General features: G+C 40.5%; 1 protein-coding gene across 2 annotated transcripts in view; it reads left to right on the forward strand.

Annotated features, from left to right (window-relative positions):
• The window catches only part of phf2 (PHD finger protein 2), a 39,698-nt gene that overhangs the window by 15,027 nt on the left and 5,498 nt on the right, over positions 1-19,173 (forward strand). Inside the window, exons 5-18 of one of the 2 annotated variants that reach the window (XM_085272881.1) lie at positions 2,988-3,129; positions 3,243-3,429; positions 3,571-3,733; positions 5,192-5,279; positions 5,565-5,671; positions 6,869-6,960; positions 7,061-7,150; positions 9,003-9,356; positions 9,830-9,946; positions 11,345-11,460; positions 11,677-11,855; positions 13,392-13,459; positions 15,754-15,920; positions 16,751-17,037. In XM_085272881.1, the coding sequence (XP_085129007.1) occupies positions 2,988-3,129; positions 3,243-3,429; positions 3,571-3,733; positions 5,192-5,279; positions 5,565-5,671; positions 6,869-6,960; positions 7,061-7,150; positions 9,003-9,356; positions 9,830-9,946; positions 11,345-11,460; positions 11,677-11,855; positions 13,392-13,459; positions 15,754-15,920; positions 16,751-17,037 (2,157 nt within the window). Of the gene's footprint in view, positions 1-2,987; positions 3,130-3,242; positions 3,430-3,570; positions 3,734-5,191; positions 5,280-5,564; positions 5,672-6,868; positions 6,961-7,060; positions 7,151-9,002; positions 9,357-9,829; positions 9,947-11,344; positions 11,461-11,676; positions 11,856-13,391; positions 13,460-15,753; positions 15,921-16,729; positions 17,038-19,173 lie in introns of both variants that reach the window. The other variant, XM_085272880.1, reaches the window with a different exon arrangement.

The raw sequence follows: 19,173 nt of genomic DNA on the forward strand, positions 1-19,173 counted from the left end.
GTAACTATATAGTGTAGAAACTACATAATATGCAGAGCGGGAAGATTAAATTGTTCATATCATGTTCGAGTGAAGTAAGTCAATAATATAGCAATGTTAAATCTTGCGACACTGCAAGGGATTTCAGTCTTGCACGCTTTGGATCGTGGTTTGAGGAAGGCATCCATCTCAGTCAAGTCGAACAGCTGCCTCTACTTTTTTTGGTAAACCGAAAGAAGTAAATTGGGTGGTTGTTACATTAAAAAAAGTCTACCTTGTAATTTGAACACAAAATTTTCATGTTTCTATCTTGAACGTAATTAAATCATGTAGGATCTGTACGAAATTCAACAACTTAATTTGTTCTTGTTGAGATGACCTGATACAATCTAGTAAGAGTGGTTAGTTGCTGGACTCATGAACATTAACAAGATCACATGAGATTTCAAACTCCAGGAAAATCACTAGAACGTCTTGATGCATTCTCAGTCATCCAGGAAAGTAAATCTCCAAAAGTTGATTCTGTTCATCTGGACGTAGCATTCTGTGGGATGAGTGACGAAATGTTTCTCCCACAAAACGCTACGTCCAGATGAACAGAATCAACTTTTGGAGAAAATCACTAGAGTTACAAGAGGCAGACAACTACACACACACACACAGAACATGTATGCTATTGCTTTTTATTGTGTTTTAACATGTCAAGGACAAAAACGTACAGAAAATTCTGCATCAAGCCTTGAAATCATAGCTTTCCTACTTATGTCCAGCCTGGATTGGTGACATGGTGGTTAGCGCTGTTGCCTCACAGTAATAAGGTCCTGGGTTCAAATCCACAATATGGCTAGTTTGCACTGATTTCTCTCTGGGTATTCTGGTGTCCTCCCACAGTTAAAAGTCATGCAGTTACAAGAGTTAGCTTAGGTTGATTGGTGATTCTAAATTCACCATAAATGTTAATGCGAACGGTTGTTTGTCTCTATGTGATTGACTGGTGAGCTGTCCAGTGTGTACCATGCCTCGTAACCTAGCCCCCCTGCAACCAGGATAATGATAGGAGGATGTTAGTTGTTGTAGACCCATTCAACTTTCATGTTAACCAGACTCTAGACCAGGGGTGTCAAACTCAAATACACAGTGGGCCAAAATTCAAAACTGGAACAAAGTCGCGGGCTAACGTTAATATTTATTGAAATATATTTATTCCTCCAGATATAAGAATGAATCTTTTCTTATGAACTCAAACACATTTTGCTGAAAAACTGAATATGGATCAACCAAAGCTTAATACTAAACAATATATATATTAGCTGTATAATACCAGTAGGCCAGCTCTAATAGGAATTTGGTATGGCTTCGCGGGCCAAATGTAATTAGGCTGCGGGCCAAATTTGGCCCACGCGCCAGAGTTTGACACCTATGCTCTAGACTTTGTTGAACATTATGTAATATGAAGTCAACATGTAGTATTTAAGAGATCAAGTAGTACTGTGGTAAAGGTTATTGAATAGTGTTGAAATAAAATGACAAAATTGTGAAGGATTAAAATATTCCAAGAGCTCAACTTACTGCATCTAAACATGTTTCAATCACGTTTCATGAACACAAAATGCACAGGTTTATTGACTATGAATAAGTTGAGTTGATTTAACTCAGTTGTTTAAGTTTCTGCCAAAGCAAAACGTTTGTGTGCAACCAATGTCCACTATTGAATCAAGTAAATCCAACATGGCCTTTTTTTCAGTGCAGTACTATAACTGAAGCTAGTACTAATCCTTCTATAACAACCACTGCATTCACAGTTACTTCTACTAAGGCAGCCGCTATTGCTCTTTCTATTACTTTTCTAACGTCAGCCACTGCTGCTGGTGCATTACAACAGCATCTGTTTGTTACTACTTTATCTGCTCTTGCTGACATACTGCAGTATGTCCTGAAAGTCATATAAAAGAATTATAAGTAAAGATATCTAACAGCCCAGGACAAGTACATGCAAGTCCATGAAGGAGAACGAAAACACAAAGCTTACTGTGAGTACTTGCAAAATACTTGATTAAAACCAAATGGGAAAGAGAAACAAAACAAAAATATGCAAACAAAAAACTGTAGTGTAGTAACATTAAAGGTAATTTAACAGTAATAATGATATTGAACGTGTAGGCTGAGCGTTAACCTTTCAGCTGACACCAGGTTACACATGTCAGAATTGACATTTGAACAAGAAGGTGGACTGCTAAGTTGTCAGCTAATGTTAGCCAGCTGTCTTTGGTGTAATGAACAGCTAACTTAGCTAAGTGCTAAGTAACAGCTAAAGAATACTGGAATTTCACTCACTTTAACTGAAGAACACACGTCTTGAAGCGTAGCTCATAGCATTTGTTAGCCATTCAAACCTGCTGTTTCCAAACGTTCAAAACAGTTCACTGCATGAAACATTGTGATTATTATCTTTTGAGAAAATTTAATGTGATTTGGCTTCTTGTTGTTGGATGGAGATGCATATTATTATTGGAAGAGATCCATGTTAATATTATAAATGTTTTTTGCTGTAATTCTGCGTTTTTCACTGCTGAGAAAAGTTTCGTTTGCTGACATTAGATCTTCTACTCTTAACATTTTACAAAGCGTGCAGATCCCCTGTTTTAACAGTCATAAGAGCATCTTCATTTACAAACACGATTGAAGCCAACACCAGCTGTGGCTTTAAAATGCAGCACGTGTGTGAATATGAGAGGGAAATGTTGGCACAACGAATGACTAATGTCATTTGTTTTAGTCGATGACCTAAAACTAAAACAAATGACATGATTAAACAAATGACATGATTAAAGCTGTACAATGCTCTCTGCGCTTCAGTAGGGGGCGCGCGTGTTCTTCTTGTCTTCTCTGTGCTGCAGACATTTTCTGTTAAACAGTTTTCCGCCTAATGAAAATGTTTAGCCTGTAGGTGGTTACTCTACCTTCAGCTCGTTTTATTGTGTCTTCCTCACCCCTGGCCTTTGTCTCAGGTCCCGATGTCAGCGTGGATGTGGTGGATGTCACGAAGCAGACAGACAGCGAGATGAAGCTCAAAGAGTTTGTCGACTATTACTACAGCACAAACAGAAAGAAAGTATTAAACATCATCAACCTGGAGTTCTCTGACACGAGGTACTAGCTCTCTGCCTGAAGGCAATGTTTGAAAAATGAGATCTGGCTTCTAAAGATGCCGGCTGCATGGAAAACTCACAGTGCTAATTTCTTTTTCTGTTTGTCTGGGACAGGATGAACAGCATAGTGGAGAGTCCACAGATTGTGCGGCGGTTATCTTGGGTAGAAAACTACTGGCCCGATGACGCTCTGCTCGGGAAGCCAAAAGTCACCAAATACTGTCTAATCTGTGTTAAAGACAGCTACACAGACTTCCACATCGAGTGCGGTGGCGCCTCTGTCTGGTACCACGTTCTCAAGGTTAGAGAAGTGTGTCGGGATGATGGGAAGTCAAAATATATTCGGCACTGATTCTGAGGCTTTGACAGGAAACACGGAATTTATTTCACTCCTTTGCTCATATGATGGCGATGACGCTGGAAATTGTGATTATGTTTGCAGGGAGAAAAGATCTTCTTCCTCATTAAGCCCACCTCGGCCAACCTGTCTCTGTACGAGCGCTGGAGGTCGTCGTCCAATCACAGCGAAATGTTCTTTGCTGACCAGGTGGACAAGTGTTACAAATGCACATTGAAGCAAGGCCAGTCCCTGTTCATCCCATCAGGTCAGAGCTGGTCTCCTCTCATGAGTCTAGCTGAACATGTTCCGCTCTTTTCCTGTTCTCATGAATGAATGGGACAGACAGAAGCCTTGTTGACTCAATCACAAGCAGGAATCACACTTCCCGTGTCCGTGAGTCCACTTTGGTCTCAGTGATGTAAATTTTATCATCAGACGGTCAGCACGAAGGCCAATGCGGACATGCCTGCCAGTTTTTTTTCTTTCCCAAGGGTAGTTTGAGGTGTAGCTGAGCGTCAAGCAACCGACCTTCTGATCTGCTGACGACCTGCTCTTCTTCCTGAGCAGCAGCTAGAATAGAATAGAGTAGAATGCCTTTATTGTCACTATACAGATGTAAAATGAGATACAGAGTATCTCCTAATCAGTGCAAACATGTGGGAAAAGAAGCTAACTTAGCTAAGTGCTAAGTAACAGCTAATAAGATAGTCAGTATGAGCCCCTTTTTACTCATAGCTCAGCTGTTATCTTCAGCTGGTGCATCATGTATGACGTTGGCCTGATTTACACTTGTGCGGGGAATCTTTGTAGAGCCTGTATCTTCGGGGGTTTTTGTTTTTTCCCCAGAAGCAAATATAATTGTCCCTCAGGTTTTTCAGCTCTTTGTACACTCCCTCACATCTCTTCTCCCTCTAGGAATCTGCTGACAGTTGTGATTCTTGTATCGATGCTGTGATTATTGTTCTTTATACTGAAGCGATTATTGTTGTTCTCTCACTGATGAATTCAAAAAAAGTATTTGGAAATGCACAAGAGGACTCAGTGGTCCAGAACAGGCCGATCACAGTAGTTGCAGACTGTGTCAGCCCCGACGTGTAGTTACATTTCTCAGAAGGTGCACTTCCCAAAGTAAACTGCAAGCTGCTTTGCAGTCCACTTTCAGCAGCTTCTCCTTTTCACATTGTTTAGGACTTGTTACTTGGTCTGATCTGATACTGAACTGCAGTGACCGATATTTTTTCCACGTAGCCTAAAATTGGACTCTCTTATTTTAGCCTTATCTTGTCTTAAAACCAGAGAGGACAGATCGCATGTGGCTAGTCATAAAACATGCATATACTGGTGCTGTCAGCGTTAATCTCGTTAAAATGACGTTAACGCCACAGACGCATTAACGCGGCAAATCTCTGTTAGCAAGTTAACGTGGCTCGCCCCGTGCGAGGGGCTGCACGGCATCAACGCATCAGCGCGTTTAGCTCGTTAACACGTTAGCGCCATGCAGCCCCTCCCACAGGGCGATCTGCGTTAACTCACTAACAGAGATTTGCCGCGTTGATGCGGTTATGGCATTAACGTCATTTTAGCGAGATTAGCGCTGACAGCACTAGTATATATTCCTTAACAATAAAAATGCAAGAAATGTTGTTGTTTGCATTCAGAATGCTGCATTGATGTTATTCTTGTAAATACTGGATGATTATCTTGTCTCATCTGGTTCCTTCAGGTTGGATCAATGCAATACTGACACCTGTCGACTGTCTGGCGTTCTCCGGACACTTTGTCCACAACCTCAGTGTGGAGATGCAGATGAGGTTTGGGCACCTTCCTTTTCACACACATTCATTCTTTACGCTTGTTTTTAGTGCACTGGGTTATAACGTGATCCACTGTGCCTCCTGCAGACATTCCTGTGGTGATCTAGTGTGACCTTAAAGGCCTCGGTTGATATTATTCAGTAGTTTCCAATTCTTTCCTGCTCCAAATTCCACCAAATCTGTTTATGAATTCTCCCTCTTTGGAAGTACTTTGTGAATTCCATCCTTTGTTAGTAATCCGTGATGATGTTTAGCTGAAACCTTTTTTTTTATCTTCCTCAGGGCATATGAAATTGAAAAACGGCTAAAGGTCAAAACTCTCACTCCTTTCCCCAACTTTGAGACGGCGTGCTGGTATGTGGGGCGACACCTCCTCGAACGATTCAAAGGTGAAGTCTCAAATCGCGTCGGTGTAGTTATAGACTCCGGCTTTGCGTGTGGTACTCTAATGTAAACACTCATCCTCGTTTCACTCGATATTTCTCCAGAGGAATGCGTGAATGCGGAGAAAACACAAACACTGTCAGAAATGCATCTTTTTTTCTGGGCTGCACATTCAGCATGTGGCTGCATGTCTGCAGCGCAGATGAGGAGCTGGATGCTCTAATATTATTTCAGTCATTAAATCGGTGAATCGCAGAGTTCACAGATGATTAGCTTCAAAAGGTTTGGCCCAGCTAGAATCACTTGCTCCATTACAAGCCTGTGTTTAAACTCCCTTCAGCTGGCGTGGCCCAACTGTTTATGTTTCCAGCATTTTCTGTGTATGTTCATGTGTTAAAACCAGATTGTGATTTTGTGTGGTGCACGCCACCTCCAAACTATAAAGCTCTGTCATTAATATGCCATTATTCTTTTGAAAAGCCACCTATTATGCTTTTCCTTATTTTCTGTCATATGTAGTATACGGTTCAGTCGTGGACACACATATTGAACGTGGCTTCAAATAATGAGTTCAGTGTATTTGCATGTAATCCTTCAGACGGCTCTCTCAGGCAGTGATTTTCTGCTCTCCTCAAAGATAGGAAATACACCCCAATATGGTAATCTCAGAAGCCCCACCCACTAGTTCTTTGTTTGTGAGGGGCAGCCAGTCACAGGAAAGTCGGTTTACAGAAACGGTGGCCTTAAAGGGAGAGGCTTGTTTCACACAGAGCTGCGCTAGGCTCAGCGTGAGATAAATAGGGATTGTGAGTCATGAAAAGCTGGTCTAGTAGAAGATAATATCCAGAGTAAATCAGCAAGATGATGGTGGCTTGCACCTTAAGAGCTTTAACATGCCGCTTGGCTGTGTTGGGGTTGATCTGCACGTCTGAATTAAGGTAACAGGACAGTGTTGTCTAAACACAAAGTCGCCCTGTTGATGGGAGTCCCTCTTCTGTACACTGAGGAGTGCAGTAGCTTTATCTTCTCTCAGCTGTTCTCCTGTTGATCAAAGGCTTATTTCAGTTAGATCCTGTAAATCTCACCACCACTGGGAATTTACACTGTCCGTTGTGCCCTTTTTAACTGCAGTAGTCCCAGCTGCTCACAGTTCAAAGGCCACGATTCACTCAGTGATAAAATTTGCATTCTTTGCTCTGTAGGTTTACATAAAGCGAATAAGCAGCCAGCTCCATACCTGATACATGGTGCCAAAATCATCAATGGAGCCTTTAGAGCCTGGACTAAAAAGCAGGTATGGAGGCAACTAAATACAAAATAGAGTGTATCTAGTGTCATGTATCTGTCTATTTTCTTAGAAACTTTTTTTGTATTTGTTTTGTTTTTTGTAACAGGCTCTCCTGGAACATGAAGATGAGCTTCCAGAGAACATGAAGCCATCACAACTCATTAAGGATCTTGCCAAAGAGATCAGATTGTCAGAGGTATTTTTATTTCTAGGTGGTAATTTCATAGTTTTTTGGCTCCAGGAGAAATTAATGTTTCATATTATGACATATAGGAAACCATAGAGGTTTGTCTAGAGGACGATGCCTTATTTTTGCTAATCAAAAAGCTTAATATTCATATTTGGTTTTTGCAAATTAACCCTTTCCACTTAGGCCTCTCCATAAACTCTCAAATGTCAGATTTGCAGAAAAATTAACATTTTATTGCCATCAAAGAAGGCTGATGTTCTGTAGATTATGAAGCCCTCGTCTTTCCGCTAATCTCAATGATAAAAAATACTTTACTAAATTTTTCTTTACTTTTAAAATTGGAACTTTCTTTTGGCAAAAAATTATTCTTTTGTTACATGTGGTAGCAACAAAAAGCAAACCAAATCTTAGCAGCTAACATTTAGCCAACAGCTAACATTTAGCTATCAGCTAAATGTTAGCTAACATTTAGCTAGCTTATCTAGCATTAAATACCATGTTAGTGCTATGAATAGCTGTTGTTCAGATAACTTGTTACTAAAAGATTAGCTTGCAACACACAGTGGCATTGTGTTTGCAACCAAATGGTGAATAGAAAGAATGTGTTTTTATGTTTTGTTTGTATCTCTTAGTTGAGCATACAGTTAGCCCAGTGGTTAAAGTAGGATTTGCCAGGTGGGGGTCCCTAGGTTCAGGTGTAGCAGAGACAACTACATCCTCCTATACATATATATAAGCTCATGTTACGTTTGCCATTACAGGTGCTTTGTAACTTCTTGACAGTATAAAGCTGGAATTCTGCAGTTTTTACTAAAGAACATGATACACTTAAATCAATGACATCTTCTACAAGCGAGTCCTCCTACTTAGCAGCCATATTAAAAAGCATCTGAACACTAATATTTGCATTTACCTTGAAGCATTATTTAAATTAGCTTTCATTTTAAAGGTCAGCAAGACACACAAACTTTATGCATCGAATATTCAGAGTTTGCTCACTCTTCACACAGATGGGATTTTAAAAGCTTCTCCTCTGGTATTCATAAAACTTTCGTTCTATCTAAAATTCTCTCATAAGTTTCAGTTTAGACTTGAGGGTCCTATCTTTCTCTTACAGTGTCTCAGATTTTAAACCCACCAGTGACCAAGGATATCACAGTCTGCCCTGCATCAATCCAACATAGTTCATCACTGAAAACCAGAGCACAGCACTGCAAACGACCTGCTCTTAATATCTAGTAAAATATTGAGGAACATGGAATTATTGTCATTTAAAAAACATGTTGGAATATGAAACATCCCTATGTCAGCAACACATCATCTATAGATCCAGTATCTGAATAATAAAACTTTGAAATGAATTAGAACATTACATATAGACTTTAAAGTTGATCAAATGACACTTCCTGAGCACCTGGACCGCCTGGGAATCCCAGGTGCTGTAAGCTTTGGGCAGCACAGTGCTTAGGACTGTTGCCTCACAGCAAGAAGGTTCTGAGTTCAATTCCACCATCAGGCCGGGGTCTTTCTGTGTTGAGTTTGCATTTTCTCCCTGTGTTTGCGTGGGTTCTCTCTCTCCTCCCACAGTCCAAAGACATGCAGTTAGTGGAGCTGGGTTAACTGGTCACTCTAAATTGCCCATAGGTGTGTCTGTGTCGATGTTTTAGCCCTGAGACAGGTAATTTTATGTAGAAAATAAAGTGCAGTACCAGGTGACTACATTCTGAAGTGTTGTAAATGATCACACCAGTGATAAAGTTAAATAATAAAAACAAAATCCTAATTTAGGTTTAATGAACTCACAGAAGGTTTAACGGCAGGTTACAAAGTCAAAAGTTGACCTTGATTTCTTTTACAGAACACAACAAAAGCCATTAAAAGCGAAGCTCCAATTAAGGTACCAGTTGAGGAACCGTTGTCCACCCAGTCCGAGCCTGAAGAAGCCGTGTCTCCAGCACATGTCCCCTCACCCAGCAGAGAGAAGTCCAGAAAGAAAAGCTCAAAACCCCCTAAACCCCCTAAACCACCCAAGCCTCCCAAACCTTCAAAGACGCCCAAGCCTCCGAAGGTGCCAAAGGTCAAGGAAGGAGGAAAGAAGAAAGCAAAGTCAGCAAAGGAGTCATCACCACCTCCTAAACCCTCCAGTTTTGCTGCGCTGGAGTCCCATGCAAAGGACATTTTGAGTAAAATGGACCAGCCAAAAAAGCCTAAGGTGAGCATTTAGTTATGTTAGCACTTTTTTATAGAAATGATGGTTTCTAGTTTCATTGTAGGTCAACCGTTCTGTATCTGATTATGCTATGAAATGTTCAGCTGCTGCCTGCAGGCAGCTGTAAAGTGTTAGCATATATAACTGGCTGCACAGCTTTCCCTGCTAGTATGCATTAACTGGTGCACATGCTAAACAGGCTTTTTTTAATCAAAGAAGTGCGTCTATGTCTACGTAAGGGTGGCCGTTGCTCGGTCATATACCAGGTCAACGTTTTTTAACTGCAGAGGTGTAACATAACATCTGTGAAAATGATTGTATGTATAAGCATTGAATTAAGATTTTATAGATTAGACATGTGATACACAGTTCAGTTAAACTCTTTCTGCAGTTCCACTTTCTGCCTTTGCAGGGCAGAACAGTTTCACCGATTGATCGTTCTGTTATGTTTCTCTGTAATTGCTTTCATTTTCCAGGCTGTTAAGAATGTCCTGAGCATGTCTGAGAAGGAAATGTCAAAGCAGAACAATGTGGAAAAGTTTGATATCAGAGAGCAGAATAAAAACAAGACTGAAGCGAAATGGAAGTACAAGGTAAGTTTACCGGAGCTGTTATTTTAAACTAATGGTGGTGAAGACTTTCGCCTTGGCCTGCAACAGCCAATGCATTTGAAATTCTTTAGGCAATAAGCTATGAAGGTTACAAGTTGAGCAGCTGAATAGAAAAAATGCAGGACCATCCAACAATGATTTGAACACTTCACTTCAAAGCAATCAGCCAAAGTAATGATGCGGCCCAAGTCGCACATTTGAGGCCTGCACCTCATCAGGGCTTCTCCAGAAACGTCCGCCCTCCCAGAGTTTACCTAATGGAATTACGCCATGTCCATATCCAGTGCATTCCATCTAAGTATTTACATATGCCCCCATCTCCTTTTAAAGCGTGTTGTATCGTTATTGTAGAACAACAGGAGGAAGTTTTTAGCGGGGAGAAAAAGAAAGTGTAATTTTGGTGAACGGAAGACATTAGAGGGCTTTAGTTTCTTGGAAAATACAATGCCAAACTGCTGTGGAATGTATTAAACCCCTCCAAGGACCTCCATCCCACTGCTCGTTCACATCAGGCCAAACATTTACAGATGGGGAAGAGACCCCGTTAGACCTTTACCAAGGTCACTGACAACCACATCTTCACTTGTGATCACTGTTCATTTGTGCAGAGGCTCGCAGCTTCTCTGTTAGGTCTATAAAGCTCGTCGGTGTCGCACGGCAGTGTGAAATTTCTGTTTCAGATTACAGCGCATAGGAAACAAAAACAGCTGAGGAGTGAATATTTGAAAATGTGAAAATGGATGTTCTTGGGTTGCAGTTAATTACAGTGTGATCAGTGGGGACTTTCATGGCAGTCGTTCTGCATTCCTCTATGTGGATTTGGTTTAGTGAAAATTGGGTCAGAAAATTTGACCTGTTGGGTTTAACATCATGAGGTACTCACCCTTTTAACAGCAAGGTTTATTTTAAGAGTTGATGAAACAGTTCATGACAGCGTCTTTTCTTTTCTTTTTTTAAATTCTGATTGTTTAACAGGTTTCCTAAAGTACACAAGGACTGAGAATCTTTATGTGCCAAGTTTTAGATCATTTCTTCATTTATACGATTACTTTTTTAAGTTCCAGTTAGCTACATTTACATTGAAGTGTAAAAATGAAGGCATGAGACAGAGGCCACATTTCCTTTAAACTTCAGCTAGAATCAAAACAGTGAGCTAAGAGAGGCTCAGATGCTCTGTAGAACTGAGGGAACATAGTTATATGCAATTAATCTTTCCTTTGAAATAAAAGTACAGAGTCGGTTTAAATTGGCATGAAGTGTTCTCATTAATGCAGTGAACCAGAAATAGCGACACCAAGATATCTGTCATCCTCTCTGTTCTTTAACATAACGCTGATTACTTTTAGCTTCTCTGACATTATTTTCCTTGGAATGTTGCAGAATAGTAAACCCGATTCCCTGCTGAAAATGGAGGAGGAATGCAAATTTGACAGAACACTGCTGTCAAGCAATAAAGACAGATTCAGCTTTACTATGTCTCACAGGAAACTGCTGAGGTATGTATGGAATGGCTGCGATCGCCACGTAAATGTTCGACTTCAGGTCTTTGAAGAGACGAGCACGCCAGCTTTCTCATGTGGTGTATTTTGGTGATTGTAGAGCCATGTGGCTATCAGCAGCATATCCATTAGAGCTAATTCAAGGACTTCTCGCTGCGAGCGCCTGGCTGAGCCTCGTATCACTCCCTTATTGTCCTGCGGTTTCATTTTCAGCTCCAAGACCCTGAAACCTCAGACCAACTCAAGTGTTTTTGGATCATTACAAAACCTAAAAGAGGACAAAACCAAGCCAGTGATAGACGAGTATGAGTACGTCTCAGATGAAGGCGAGCTGAAGATTGACGAATTCCCCATCAGACGGAAAAAGAACACTGTTAAGAGAGATCTTTCCTGTGAGTATTTTGGGCTTATTTGGTTCGTGTTTCAGTTTGTTTAAATTATCAAGTTAGACTGGGCAATTTTCAGAGTATCGGCTTCAATGCGTATGTATCAAAAAGTGCCAAAGATTTACTCAGCGATATACTCTTGATCTGGTATTTCCTGTTCTAAATTAAAAACATGTTTAGGGGCATGTTTTAGCTCTGTAAAATGATTTTTTAAGACAGATGCATTAAACAGTTTGGTTTATTTTTGTACATAAATAATGGTTAAACCATTCTGACATTTCAGTTTTTGCTTAACATCTGGAAAAAAAAAGCTTTGTTTGAGAGATTAAGAACTGTGACAACATCAGCCTACACGGCACAAAGCATCACTGCTGTTTTGATTGCTGACCTAACTGTAAAATGACTACTTTTTTAATGACATAGTTATCAGATGATTGACTAAATTTTCAGTAAAATTACAAAAAAGAAAGAAAATCTCGGCAATTCAAGTCGAATTACTTGCATTTACACAATGTGTTGTTAAAGAAGAGCAAGCCCTGTTTTGTCACGAGTTAGTATATACAGCTCGTTTGTGACTGTAGCTGAAGGAAATTCAGCTAAAGACGAAGTATGAATAACAAAAGTGTCCACTTTAACTCTAAAAATCTCTAACTTGTGGTAGCACGAGTTACCACAGCGTTGTTGTTAGTAGGGATGGGTATTGTTTAGGTTTTATGTTTAGCTGTTTTCCACTTTTTCTTTGGTCATTTTAGCCTTTTTGGCCAGGGTGAAGGGAGCATCTGCCATCAAACAAGAAGACAGCTGCATGTAGCCATGATGATGTTTGCTAGTTCACATTAATGTAATAACGTGGTTAGCCTACTCAACGTAAATTACACACGAACAACGTTAAGCTACTCACGCAGAGAAGAACGGCTGCTGCTGCATCATCATCCTCATCATTTCTGCTACCTGGCAGGGCTAGGGGCCAGGACTCTATTCTTCGGGTTTTTGGGGATGTTGCTAACTCCGGGTCCGATAACAGGCACCACACCCGCAGTAGATGTGCTCGGTGTGAGGTCTCGCAGCAAGCTATCAAATACGGCGCATTTCTCGGCTTTTAACAAAATGCTATGCGTCGCCAGGTGTTTCATCAGATTCGAGGTGTTACCTCCTTTGCACAGTATCAGCTTGTTGCAGGCTGCTGAGTTTGCATCTTTTGCTGTGAAGTACAGCCAGACTTTTGACCACTTTGCCTTGGTCATTTTTAATCTGCTCTAAAAGAACATACGTACCTGGCCCCGCCTACTATGCTTGCAAAGGTAAAATGATTGGCTAGAATCCAAAGTGTATGACATCTCAGGGAAAAAAAAGCATCGAAATAAAGCACCGAAATGTGCGCTGCTTTTCGGTCTGGTTACTACCGTTTATGTCAGAACCGGTGCCATCATGGCACCGGATACCGGTACCCATCCCTAGTTGTTAGTCTTATTGGAAGACTAGTCTTAAAATGTTACTAATTCCGATGTTATGGTGCTGATTGTTACATTTGTTTTTCCCTAGTTTTATCAGACATCAGAGAACCTATTCAGCCAGCCAAAAAAACAAAGTTTCAACCCTCGGTGACTAAGGTATGTACGACATCACCTGTATCTGCTATTCCCAAACGTTGGAACACTGAGGCCCAGCTTGAAAATCGTCAGCCTCCCACCGTTAATGAGAAAAATAATCAATACAAAATTAGTGCTTACATTTTTGTTTAGGTTGATTCTCATAAACAGTTGTCCTTTTGCAAACTGCAGTAAGATGTAAGCTCCAGTTCTGCGCCTTTGTTTTATTATATTTGATGACATTTTACACTAAGCTTTAACATATGAACATCAGTATTTATGAGACATTCAAACAGAATGACGCAATGTAAAAATTTATATTTTATACTTATTTATTATTTGTAAAATAACTTTCACTGCCCACCTACAGTAAGTTCTATGTGCTGATGAAGCATACTAATAATTCCAAAAAATAATACACACGACCTGTGTGGTGGAATCACTTTGGACAGACGCGCACACTCGATAAATGTAAAGTTTTTGCACTTAACAGAGAATTTAATGTTTTGGCGTTTTATCCATAAAACTTAAGCAGTTATGACGTTAATGTGATGCATAAACAGACTGTGAAAAAATTCTGCAGTGCTCCTTTAACTCAGAGGCGGAGACTTCCTGTGCTGTGGAGCCACACACACTGATGAGAGAAAGAGCTGTGGCATGAATGGAGGAAGAGGAAGAAAAAGCCTAGACCAAGTTTACTAATGAGAGGTCACTAGAACCCATATCACAGCCTTGATCTGCAGTTTCCCCGGATATTTCAAATTCTGTGTTGTTGTGATGCCATGCCACTCATTTAAATACATATTAAAATGAAAGATTATAAATAGATGTTAAAACTGAATTTTGTCTTTTTAATGAAAAAATTATATTTTTGAATTTAACATGTTTCAAAGAAGCTGGGACGAGAAAACAGAAGACTGAAAAAAGGACAAAGAACATTTTAGCTCTAATGTGATTAATTAGGAACATTTTTATTTAATCACACTGGATATAGGTAAACATAATGACTCCATATTGTAGTGGTTCATACAACATGTGACACGACACCATCCACTGCGAGCATTTGGTATAAAAACCTGTTAAATGAAACGTGTGTATACTATTCCTGCTGTGACAGAGCCGTGCAAAGAAAGTAGCTTAAACATTTCTGGTAAAATAGAAGATATGAAGAGGTTCATCACGATGAGGAGGACATTTGATTTAAGGCTTCTTTTTGTGGTTCATGCAATTAATTATTGATTAAGAGAATATAAAATAATCTATGTAGCAAAGGGACAAGACTGAAAACCAGTGTTAGATTATCACTATCTGAAAGCCCTCAGCCAGCAAGGCTTTAAGAAGAAGTTTAAAGACCCCCACACAACGAAGGAATCAGATACTCTGCCTTCTTTTCTGCATCTGAGCTCCAAAAGACTAAAGTAGAAAGTGTTGCTCATGCTGCCTTCTGATGGCATGAGAAGCATGAGTGCACCTGTGAAGGCACCATTAATACTAAATGATATGTTCAGGTTTAATAAAAACACATGCTGCCATTTAGGCAACAAAATATTCAGCCGAGGCCTTACATGTTTTAGCAAGACAGTATCAAACTGCTTACTGTACACACTCCAATAGAACAGAACCACAGAAGAAGAGCCCTGATGCTAAAGTGGCTGGGTGACAGTCCACATGTGTCCCCCACTAACTATTGGCATTTCATGAAATGATGTCAAAAGATAATTTAACACTAAAGCAGCTGGTGTCGTCCTAAATCTCTGTAGTGTTTTACAAAGAAAGTTGAAATTTTAAAAAAGCACGGCGGCATTAAAATAGAGCTGTTAGATAAACTGTCACTATTAACATTAAAATGTGGGTTTTTCATTCACAAATCTATTCTTCGAAACGAGGTTGTAGTTCCATACTGGATCAGCAGATGGAAAAAGTGGGCAAATATCCCAGGGGTCCAGTCCTGAGGGGCTGCAAGTGCCCTACATTTGCTTAGAGTGTCTTTGTGTGGGGTAAGGTTAGTAAATGAGAATGTAGTCGACAGCAGAAGAATCAAATATCAATATTGCCTGTTTTTGCATCGTTCTAAAAACATTTATGTTAAAGTGAATAACTAAAAAGGGGGCTGACGGGGGCAGACGGCTCATTTGTGCCCTGGGGCCTCCTACTGAGACTTTCTGGCGGCAGTCCTATGATAAACAGTGAGACTGCAGTAAAGAAGCCATTACAAGAAAAGCGAACATGGATTTTCCTTTTTTTGCCAGAAAAGGAAAGAAACTTGAAGTCTCTCTCATATCTCTTTCCTGTACGTTCACTTCCTTCAACACCAGAGCACAGACTCGTCAGATGAAGAGACGCTGCACATAGACACGGAGGCCAAGCCTGAGGTCAAAAGTCGCAATTCCAAGGTGAAGAAAAAGAGCGGCAGCGCCGCAGGAATTCTGGACCTGTTGCAGGCCAGCAAGCAAGTGGGTGGCATCGACTACGGCACCAACAGGTAGAGTAACCTAACCCCGATGTCAATTTTCTGCTGCATTCCCATCAACACCAACAGAACTTGGACTTCTAAACTCATTTGAGTTAGAGTACATGCGCAGCATTAATCTCTAAATGGCTCCCGCTGGACCCCCTTTTCCTTCAGTAAATGAATTTTAGCTCTTCTTAATGGACCGAGGCACTGACAAACAAATGGCCTACTCAGCGGCGACGTAATTGGATGAAAAAGCTGAATTTTACAGCTTCGCTCAGAGCTGAAAAATCAGCTAGCGGCTGGAGCAACAGTTTACACCGATTCTGTCAGCAGTTTGTGTTAAGTCAGTGTTTGTTTCATCCCGTGTTAATCTATCAAACGCTGCGTGGCTCCAGGCTCTTCCCTTTGCCTTTTGCTGTTTGCGAGCTCTTGATGGTCTATTTCCACCACACTGAAAGCTACAAATGAGCAATGAAAGAAAGAAAGAAAACATTGATGAAATATGTTAATTTCTCACATCGTTGGTGCTTTGAAGAGGGGCTGAAGCTTCATTATAGCGGTGTGTGATAGTCGCTTTGTTTCTTGTGGCAGCTCAGCAGGTGATAGCTTAATGGGTGTGTGGATTCATTTTGGGAGCGATGTCTTAAAGAGGATATTTGTTTTTGACAGTTTTCCTTCCTCTTTGTTCCACTGAGGCACAGTTTGTAATCTAGCTTACACCGAGATCTGGTTCAGAGCCTTCTTCAGTTCTTTCTTTCTTTCTTTGACCTCTGCCAGCGTGTTGACCACCATGTAATGGCTGTGTTGTTGTGTATTTCTTATTGACATACTTACAGTCAGCCACCTGCATCTCCCAGCACACAGGAGGCCATTCAGGGCATGCTGTCCATGGCCAACCTGTCGTCTTCAGAGAGCTTGCAGCAGCCGTGGAGCAACAGCCAGGCCAAAAACAACGGCCAGTCGAAGAACAACTCGCACAGCTCGCAGGCCGGCAAGAAGGCCGGCAGAGGAGGAGGCGGAAACAACAGCAAGCGGTCGACTAAACGTCTGCCAAAGAAACCCAGGAAGAGCAGCAGTATTGAGAGTCTAGATTATGACGACGACCAAGATCACATGGATGCGTGTTTCAAGGACTCGGATTACGGTAAGCGACAAATGCCAACTTCTTGTTGTTTCCTCATTTTCCTGTCATCGTGGGCAGGGTGGGGTGACGGCGGTAACGAGTGTCATTTTTCCATGATACTGGTGCTGGTCAAGTTCCAAAGCATTCCCTGTTTTGCCCTATTGTACCCAGGATGTGTTTTTTTCAGCTACAGTGTACTTTATGAATTTATAAGTCACACCTACCTATTGTCTGGGCAGAATCACAGGAAACCAAGAAAATGCTGAAAATGAGACAAAAACACGAACTGAAAAGATAGAGTGTGTTTCTGGATGGCTGTCTTTCTAAGCTTAGACCATCAGAGTGATGAAACTAGGTAAACATTTCATATGCTGGAGTCTTGGGATTGCATTAACCCCAAAAATGTCTCCAAAAAAACATGCATGTTTATGTGTGCTCCTCCCCCTACACACAGAGTGGAGCAGGAAGCCGTCACTCTAACAGAAAACACCTTTTAACCAAAATATTAAAACAGCTCATCCAAACAACCTCTCACTCAGCGCTACACCCGATTACACCCACCAGCTTTGAAGGGCGTAGGATGAATGACTTTGGAGAGCAGACGTAAAGAGATTTCTCTAATTAGAAGTGGGATAACTTTAATCATGGTAAAACATTCTTGTAATCAGGATCAGGAATGGGAATGTGTATCAGGATGTTGTCATTGCGTCTGTTAGCTTCAAAGAGATGGTTTGCAAAATGTAAACAAATACACGCTTTAAAAACGAGCTTCATGAAGGTTTGTACTGGAACTGTTCTGTTGTTCGCCTTCATATTAATGCACCAATAATTGTCTTTAAGCATTACATGAAAAGTAGCTCCACACAAGAGACTGAGAATTGCTTTGAACTGAATAACTGTTTGGCTAAGTGGAAAAACAGATATTCAGACATAATCAGACTTTAGTTTTGATACAAAGGATTTAGAATCAGAAGATCCTAAAAGTAACTAAAGGCACGGTGACTGTGTCCACAGACAGTAACCTGTGCAATTGTTTCAGTGAGAGAATCACATCCATGTTTACTGCAGAGCTCCCCGAGAGCCTGAAGATCACAGATATCAGCACTGATTTCTTCACATTATCCGACTCTTCTGATGACGCACGGTGACATCGTCAAAGGCTTTGCATTCAGGAACATTTTTCTGAAATTGTTCAGCTATTTGAAGATGCATTTTTTTGAACTTTTTTACTATTAAGGAGCTCTGCCTCTACAAGGTGCTCTTTGTTGGACCCAATCTGACAATTTTAGGACGTGTCCGTGGCATCAAAACCAGTTGAACACTTTTAAGAGTGCAACCCTCAATCATTTTGAATCATATTTTGTAGGATTTGTTGGAAAAACTAAAAATGAAAAGACTCCCTCACTGAGATTTCTCACGTTTTGCTGTTTCTAAATGCATAAATCTAAAACACAGTAGTTGCAATGTCTTTATATTTTATCATTTATATTTATTTGGGTCTTAAAGGACCTTAAAACACATTTTTGTTACATTATTATTTTTATATATTTTTTAAATTGCAGTACTTTTAGTGGTTCACTATTATTTTATTGCGCTTTTTTGTTTCTTTTTGTTTTCTACATCAATAAAGTTGAATGTGCAGGAGGGCTGATTTATTCAAAAACTAAAAACAGTGCAGCTGATCGGAGCTCTGTGAGTTCAGTCTGGTGTCATTTTTCAAGCGCATGAATGAGAAAATAATGTATCTGCCATGTCTGATCCTCACTGCTGCTAACAGGTGCTTTAAAAACAAATTGGCCCCTTATGTATCTGCTTGTGGAGCTTAATTTCTCAATTTGGCCTGGAGCTTTTCATTACGTGTACGTGACACGGGCTTATGTTTACTTTTCGTGCGTCTCTTTGGGGTTTTTTTGCTCCAGTTTATCTTTTTTTCCTGCAAAATGCTTTCCCTGTGAAGCCCATCCAAACACAGCTGTTTGGAGCCTCCTAGCTTGTTAATAAGCGATTAACACGCGTTCCAAACGGTTATTTTACAAGCTTTTTGAACTTCTAATTGGTCCAATTAGTTGTTCTTAGCACGAACATTCTCGCTCTAAAATCCCGAAGCTTCTCCCGCAGACTGGCACTCTGCTCTGCTTTTATAAACAGGTCATTTTT

Source organism: Mchenga conophoros, linkage group LG5 (assembly GCF_057382185.1).
Source record: "Mchenga conophoros isolate Kocher_MC1m ecotype Shallow Benthic linkage group LG5, M_conophoros_male_GT1.1, whole genome shotgun sequence".
Taxonomy (NCBI): Eukaryota; Metazoa; Chordata; class Actinopteri; order Cichliformes; family Cichlidae; genus Mchenga; species Mchenga conophoros.